The 8,692-nt window shown below is 41.0% G+C and overlaps 1 protein-coding gene across 1 annotated transcript in view; it reads left to right on the top strand.

Moving 5' to 3' along the window:
• Window positions 1–975: 975 nt before the first annotated feature.
• The window catches only part of LOC104280366 (potassium voltage-gated channel subfamily H member 5-like), a gene marked incomplete at both ends in the record, with an annotated part of 29,767 nt that continues 22,050 nt past the window's right edge, over window positions 976–8,692 (top strand). Inside the window, 2 exons of the mRNA XM_009877996.1 lie at window positions 976–1,099; window positions 7,843–7,949. Of these exons, the coding sequence (XP_009876298.1) occupies window positions 976–1,099; window positions 7,843–7,949 (231 nt within the window). The remainder of the gene's footprint in view (window positions 1,100–7,842; window positions 7,950–8,692) is intronic.

Below are 8,692 nucleotides of genomic sequence, written 5' to 3'. Positions count from 1 at the left end.
TGTATTTAAGTGAAACGGGTATTTCCTTCTTTGGAAACGTCTTGCTAAAAGCAAGGATGGAACAATCTTTCCAAACTAATGAATAAAACTGTTTTAGGACTAACTCATTATATGTCAGCACTGATCCGTGTGTATAAACTGTAGGCATTGACTGAAGAAACAGATGACTGAAGTGATGTTTAAACCTGAGTTCAGCCTCCTGGAAATACTCACTGCCCATATTTTGTATCTACAGCAATGGATACGTGTTACTAGGATGAGCCAAACCCGCTACCTATCTGCGTTTTGAATAGACTGCCACTGAAATTCAATGCCTGGTTTGGGTTATTTCAATGTATTAGCTCTGTTGGCACTCATCAGTTGTCCCATCATGGTGATTTTCCATATAGATCACCTAATAGCTGCCCTCCCAGGCAGGATGTGGCTCGTGATATATCAGAAGATGGGGTGGGCACATCTTGCCCCTTGCCAGTGGCTCCTGGCGCTCTCTGTCCCTCATCCCAGGGATGCTGGCTTTGTACTGCCCAACAGACTGGGACCTGCCAGGAGGAAATATTTACTTGCTTTAAGCAAAAGAGTCATTATCACATCATCAGTGCTGGGTGCACATATGGTTCAGCATTTAAAACTCAGTTTGCAAGCTGATTTACAGTTGTTTTCAAGATACTTATAAAATGAAAATTAAACGTGCTACCTTGCCCAGACGTTGTGAATAAATGAATCCTTTCCATATTGTCAAAGCATTGGTGCTTATATCAGTATTTTGGGATGCAAGAAGCTGTTTACACTGCTAGGAGTTCTCCTGGTTCATCACATTTTCTTTTCTGATGCTTGTTTTGATTTCGGTTTCCTCTGAAATGTCTCCATAGAAATTACCATCATGAATAACTCTGCATCTGCTATGTAACACACAGAGGACGTAAATGTACTTTGCCACTGACAACAGCCCTGTCTCTCTCCTCATTGTCTTTTCAGAATCCAGTTTTCTGTTGGGAAATGCGCAGATTGTGGACTGGCCCGTAGTTTATAGTAATGACGGTTTTTGTAAACTTTCCGGATATCATCGAGCTGACGTCATGCAGAAGAGTAGCACTTGCAGGTATGTCGGCTGTCTGTTTGTTGCCACTCGATGCACTCTTAAGATTACAATGTGCTGGGTAGAAAAGGTAGGTTTTGGAAAAAAGATCGAGGTAAGAAAAAAACCATTGTTTTGCAGAAATTAAAATACAGGCTTTAAATGAATGAAACCAGCGACTTCTCTAGGATGTGGTAAGACACTTCATAGTGCACATTCAGTTAAACACATTGATGACCAACTTCCAGGAAAATCAGAGGTTAGTTCTACCAAGTTTAACAAACTGCTCGAACACTTAATGTTAAGTCCTTTGCTTCATCTAGGATCCTATAAGACTTCATTATAAATAACAGAAAGCTAAATTCAAGTTGCCTATATTTTTTAAAATTTTGTTTAGAAGATCTGCAAATTTAATGTATTTCACCCAAATCTGTTTTGAAACTAAGCCATATCTGCCCAGTCACTCTCTAGTAACTGTATAATAAATATTGCAGGAATAAAGACTTTGATGAAAAAGCTTTTAAAAAGTTTTAACAGCGAGTGAGGGTAAACTGCAGGTACTCCCAAAAGAGGGGGTAAATATTATGAGCATTTAGACCTTATTCTTCTCTCATTGGAATTTTATCCTGGCTAATATCAGTACGAATATTCTCAAAGAAAGTGAGGTTTTAGGTAATATATTTTAAAGGCCTTTTACTACATTTCTGTTAACTCTCCTGTTACCATGCCAGGAGGTGGTGGGTTGTTCTTGCAGCTCCTCTTGGTCCCTGTTATTAAACACAGGCACAGAGAGCACAGTGCTGTGCAAACTGCATCTTTGTTCCCAAGCGAGAAATTAAGCTGATGATATATTTACTCTGAGCATTGCAGCTTTGTGGCTTTTTCCTTTTGTTGGTGGTCTTTCAGGAGCGGGCAGCAGTGATTTATGGCAAGACACGCATCTGCGCCTTGTCTGCTGCATCCTTTAAAAGGAGATACTTTGGGGAAAGATTAAATCCCTAATGCGTGTGTGGATGAGCAAAAAGTAAACCAGTGACAGAAGCAACAAGGAATGACTGAGATACAAGTTTGTCTAGGTTTTCCCTTTATGCGTTCAGGGAGCGACCAACTCCAGGGCACAGGGAGGAGGGGGCTGTGTAGCTACAGCAATGATTTTTCGCAGATGGGTGCTGCCAGGCACTGATCGTTGGCTGATGCTCCAGCTGGCAGGAGCAGGGTGGGTGGCGAGGCTGTCCTCAGATGTCAGTCATCGCTTACTCCACACAGCAACGTGTGCTGATGTGTGGTCGCTGCTCTGATGTGCCAGGAAGGGGAGGAAGCCTTGGGGGTCCTGGGTTGTTCTTCTTGGGTCTTCTTGTGGGCAATGGCAAAGAGATAGGGACATGCTGCTGAAATGAAACAGTCATTCACACAGTAGCAATAGCTCATAGACTCAGCGAAGCTGAAACAAACAGCCTTATCACAGCTGTCCTGCATATACACGCATGCTTTCCCCTTTGCTTTCCGCTGTCCAGTATACTGAACTGTATATGTTTGCTGTGAGCCAGCACTTTTGTAGTCAGTGTATGTTAAAATAATTACAAATATAGGATGGGATTGTAGGAGAATGTTGAGAAAGCGATGATGGTTTATCAATTCCTCTCTGATAATGTTTCCCCTGTGCCTCAAATACTGAGGAAGCCAAAAGGCTTCTTCCATCTGAGTGCTTTTTGTGAATGTAAATAACCTCTCGTTACCATTTCTAAGGCTCCTGTTTTGACCGTGTACAAGTAGATCATACAGGCAAATCATACAGATGCAAATTCAAGGAGGAATTATTGTGGGAAATGGAATTGGTAGCAGAGATATCCTATTTTCTTTAAAATCATCATTCTATATATCCGTCTCTGTATTTTGGAGAGGCCTCTCTACCCTCAAAGCATGGCTAGCGCTTCTTTTGTGTCTGGGTCTTAGCTGGTGGAGTTATATATGGAATGTGATGTTTCCTGCTTCTTAGGAGACATCCTGGTCTTTGCAGATTAAAGGAGAGCTGGCGGGGTTTTCAGCGCAGTCTGGCGTGCAGTGTGTAGCCTTCCAGAGCAATGTCTTTGGAGCTGCTCTCCCATGAAGAGCTGTGCAGCTGTGTGAAATGCAAAATAGTCTTGAAGGCCTGCTTAGGCTTACTTAGTAGAATGTCATTGGAGGTTTTTTTAATATCTGAGGCTATTATTTATATTATTTCCTGAGTCAGACGCTCAGTTCATACTTGCTGCGTTATGCCCAGATTATGTTACATTACACATAGAAATTGCTTGATATATAAATGTTTGCTTTACTGTTCTAAGGCAAGTGCTCTGGGATGAAAGTGCTGTGGTACCACAGCTTTACTGCAGGTTTTGGAAGAGTCTGTTTTAACAGCTTTTTAGTGCCAAAAACCCAACCCCAAAAAAATGCACAGATAAAAACAGTGTAGATCTCACCCCTGATTCAAGTTGTTGTTGTTACTGATCATGAGTGTGATAAAAGACAATTTATAAATTTTGCAATATTTAGTCAATTTGCCCCTGCCTGTAAGGTGCCTTCAAATCAGCTTTTGCCCATGCTTTGCTCCTCGGTAGCCCAGCAAGTATTCACTATATCCTCTTTCTGTCTGTCCCACTTCATACCCTACCTTTGGTCTGATCATAGATCATCAGCATATTCAGTCCCAGGTTGGCTGATTCGGATCAGGGGGAGGGGTGGATGAACTGAATGCACTGGAGGTGCAAGTTATTTTTGTTCCAGCTCAGGCAATGAGTTAGTCCTGTGGCAAACTGGTAATCCCTTTGATTTTGCAGTTCTCTCATCTTTTTAATCAGCAACAACATGCCCATTGGCAGGAAAATCACTTGGAAATACCTCAGTACAAGTGCCAGTCTCCCAAGTTTCACAGCACTATATAAAAGGCGCAGTGTAGGTGGGGCTCAGGCTATGTGAATATTGCATGATGGGAATGAATGGGTCTTCCTTTTTGGTACACATGGCATCTAAAGTTGCATGTGTAGCTGGGCCTGATATACAGAATAATTGGTATCAGTGAATGCTAAAATACACAGTATTTTTAGGTGGAAGAACTTGGATTCTGACAAAACATTTCTGTGCCAAATATAAATGAGCTGACAGTCCAGGAGGAACGGGGCATCTGAAATTGTGACACTTCTAATCTTCAATTAACCATGCAAGAACCCTGCCTGGAGGTGCACTGATAGATCAGCTTGCACGTGGGAAGACCACTTGTTTCATGCCCAGTTGCCCACAGTCACAATGTATGTCTTCGTGAATACGTTGAAAGAATAAACAGTTATAAAACATTAAAGTCCAGTTTAATGTTGCAAGTAATATCATAGAGTCATAGAATGAGTTGGGGTGGAAGGGACCTTTAAAAGTCATCTAGTCCAACCACTCGGTATCAGTCTTTTCTAAATATTGTTGCTTGTCAGCTAAGCTCTGTGTTCTCGTCAAGCTCTGTGGAAGAGCAGGCCCCCTTTTGACTGCCTGGTTCATAGACCTACCCTGGCGTTTGCTCCAGGCTTTGCTTTCCCCTTCCTTGCACCCAAGAGCCCTGCACCGAGCTGGGAATAACTGGTTGCTGGTTTGGTTTTCAAAGAAGAAACCTGCTCTCAGGCCCTGTTTGCATGTTGCCTTCCAGCAAGGGAGCTGCATCTCCTTGCTGACGTGGTTGTTTACAGGTAGCATTTCCACCAAAGCACTTAAAACAGGGCTCCAGTCAGAATCTCCATTGGTTTGATTTACTGCCGTTACAAGTGGGATTTAAAACAGTCTGCGAGTGAAATCCTGGCTTCAGTGAAGCTTATGGTAAAATTCCCACCATGTGGGATTTTGCATGGTGGGTACAGCGTGCTGGACTTGATAAAGGTGAGATTTGATACTGGGATGTCACCTCTGTGACCTGTTTTTTTCTTTTTTTTTGTGGGCGAGAAGGCCTCCTTGTACTGCCAAAGCTGTGCAAAGAAACCTGGCTGAGCATGTCGGTGGGACCCAGGGAACCGCATGTTTTTTCCTTAGCAATGGTGCTTGCTCTTTAACTTGCAAAATTTTGAAGCTATTGAGGTGCATCTGTATTTACTGTTCTTCCTGCGTAGATGTTTGTCTGTTGTAAGTGATGCCTTTTCATCCAGTGCTGTTGGATGAAGAGAGCTGTAAATTGGATGCAGGATCATGTGCCTTCTGGGCATCACCTGTCCTCTATTCCAGACAATTTCTGACTAACAGCTGTTAGATCCTGCCCTGGCACTAGTGCTGCTGCTCTGAATCCTGACAAAGGATGGAAGAGCATGATGCAAAACTTCGGATGGGGCTTTTCTGTGCCGAGGGATGCTTCCAAAGCGAAGTGGAAGCCCAGGCATCTTAAATAACAAGAGATGGGGAGATTATCTAAGTCTGTGCCTTTCTCAGAGTGTTTCAGTTAAGTCTTGTTTCTCTTTGATAAATCTATTTTCTAGGTGGTAAGATTCCCGGCAGCAGGGTGGTTTTGATATTTATGCCTTGTACAGTGTGCGCTGAAGGCACTCGACAAGCACTAAATAACAAAATGCGTGAGGCAGAAAAAGACAGAGTGATTGACTGAAGAAGTAGGAGTCCCTCCATGCGTACAAAATAGGACAGACTAAATTAAATTAAACCTGTGATAACCAAAGTTCTTATGTAACTTGTAAAGTGAGTGGCTTTGAGGTTTCTTTGGTGCTATTAAAAATCACCTTTTGAAAAATGTTTTATTATTCTGCAAGCCTTTAAAATGTCTCTTTATATGTGAAAATAATGTAAGATTTGAGTATTACAGGTTCATTGTAATTATAAGCTGCCTTTAATTTAAAACATGAAGTTGATTGACTGTATGCAGCAGCACTAACTGTTATTGTCCACCACTCAGAACACAAAGTATGATTTGTCATTTTAACGACACTTTAACAAATTCTTGTTATTTTTCCCCTCAGGACTAAGAGAAACATTGTTTTAAATCTCAAGAAAACAAACAAAAAAGAGAATTCAGTTGCAAAACAGGCTGTGTGAAAACTACCAGCTCTTATTTTGTCTTGCAGAGAGGAGAGCAATCTGCTTTTACATCAGTGCATTAAAAAGGCACAGATTAAAAAAATAAAAAACCTAAACTCTCTTTGTTGTTAGCTCATGTATAAATGAGTAAAAGGTTACTGGGTGGACTCAAGTCATTTCAAAATGAGCAGTAGGCTGTGTTTTGCATTTCCTAAAGATGTCCGTGTATGTTAATGATAAGCAGTACTTTAATGAAGCCTCGTGCCCTGATAAAAACTATCAGTTGCTTTAGTGGCATCTCTGTGACAGTGGTGTCCCAAAGGTGAGAGTTATGGCCCAGATTTCCCTGTGTTACTGGTGAAGAAGCGCCTGTGGTGACCTACAGAACATGTAGTCATTCTGATGCCCCCCATCTGCCTCCATCACCCATACTGGGCAGCCCCTTATTCTGGGAGCAGCCCCATGACCTCCCTTGGTTGGCTGCATAAAGAAAAGATTCACGATCTGGCCTCCATCGAGTACTTTAATGCTTGCCAAGTCACTAACCACTATGCTGTTTTATTGTTTCTTTCAGAACAGTAGACATAAAATAAATGTTTATTGAACCTTTGGAGGTCTGTTGATCAATAGAAGAGAAGCTATACTGAAACCACAGAGGCACGGAGAGATTTTCTTTTCCCTTTCATATTCTCAGGGTTGCCTGTTGTAGGTTTCAGCTGGAGCTCAAGCTGTGAACAAAGAAAATGGGGAAAAAAAAAAGGTCTGATCAATTAAAAGTATATTCAGCCAAGGTCTCAAAGCTTTTATCCCACAGAGTGGTCTTCGCTTATTCTTAATCTAGGGAAGAATGACAATAAAAGCCTGGCTGTTTCCTTAGAAAGGCTTTCAAAAGTGAGATTGGCAGGTTGGGTTTGCTTACACCAGCTGAAAGTCCGACCTGGAAAAAATGCAAAGATGAAATAGTCAAGTGATGAGAAGTAGCAGAGTTAAAATTACATTTTTATTTCCTTGGCATGAGTCCCCAAAAGCATTTTAATGCAGAAATATTAAAGAACTGCAGTATACAAGAAAAAATGAGGGTGAATTTGGTTATGTTTGGTAGTAGGGCAGACATACACTGAGACAGCTCTTACGCTTGCTTTCTGTGCTGAATTTTCAGAGCGTTACAATCATCACTTCTTAGTGGTTAAATCCTACTTCTATTTGTAATCGATATTTAGTAGACGGTTCCGACTATCTTATTGTCCTAGGTGCATCTTGACAAGATTAGTTGTAGCCATTGATTCAGCCAACAGCCTTTACCTGTAGTAGCTTCCATTCCTCCTCCAGAAGCCTTTTCAATAGGATTCAACAAAATTTTGTATTTTTTGAGGTTTTCTTCAGTTTTCTCCGTTTTTATAGCAATATTCTCGTGACATGCAGCTGTGGCAGTAATGGTTTTATAGGCTATCAGTTCTTTTTCTAACCATATATATTTTTAAAGATATGCTCAAAAAAGCACTTACTGAACCATTGCAGTGGGTTTATTTGCTGTCATTAACAGTAAAAACGTTGGTCATCCTTACTCACTATTGTAGATTTCTTTGTGACACTCTAAATATTTAAAGGAAGTGTAAATCATAATTAAATTTCGGTAAATGACAGTTAACCGCATCTCTAATGTTTGTGTTGTTTAAAGTGACTGTAGCAAAGTTGTAGCTTGTCTAGAAAAAATAGAAACCTTTTTTCTTTTTCAGTTTTATGTATGGTGAACTGACAGACAAGAAGACCATTGAAAAAGTCAGACAGACTTTTGACAACTATGAATCAAATTGTTTTGAAATTCTCCTCTACAAGAAAAACCGTATGTATATATTTGTGTATGGCTTTGGGAGTGATAAAGCATATTTAAAGTATATATTAAAGACTAAAATAAATTTTTGTTTTGTCATGTGGGTAAATTTCAGGCAAGATTTGGAGAAGAAATGGGTATTTTGACTGCCACAGCTCAAGAAGGAAGCTTTTTTTTCAAGACAAGTGTTCAGATTGCTGAGAATAGTAGTTCCTGCTGTCTCTAGTCTGACTCCTTCTTTCCAAAATATGTTTAGTTTTGAGGATTGTTTCCCTGAAGGGAAACTGACTGAGTTAAGTGAAAAGAGATCCTGAATGGGGATCCCCCACATCCCTCGGGAAACACCCCCATGTCTCCACAAGTGAGAACCCAGACCCTGATTGCCGTGAGTGGGTACTCCCAGAAGTGTTGAGATGCCTCTGTTGTGTGTAAACTGACACGTATGAGCTCTGGTGAGAGTACTAAATTTGTCACATCACCCGAGGCTTAATTAGAAAACCAAGGAAATTTGTAACTTAATGGAATTTAGGACGTAGGTCTCTTCCTCTTGATGGCATTGGGCTTACAGGAGTTTTCCAGAGCCAGAGGTGATTTTCTTCATTTTATCTTAACCACATGCCTCTTCAGTCACGTATTCTGTTCTGCCATCTCTTTAGGTAGGACTACTTCTGACTTATCAGAATTATGGCACATACTAAGCAAAACCTGCACTGTGTGGTCTCGCGCTGAGCTTGTGTAGTGTGGACTTGACTTCT

Source organism: Apaloderma vittatum, unplaced genomic scaffold (genome assembly GCF_000703405.1).
Source record: "Apaloderma vittatum isolate BGI_N311 unplaced genomic scaffold, ASM70340v1 scaffold19510, whole genome shotgun sequence".
In the NCBI taxonomy this organism is placed as follows: Eukaryota; Metazoa; Chordata; class Aves; order Trogoniformes; family Trogonidae; genus Apaloderma; species Apaloderma vittatum.
Note: the sequence above shows the minus strand (reverse complement) of the source record. Positions and strands in the feature narration are given on the sequence as shown.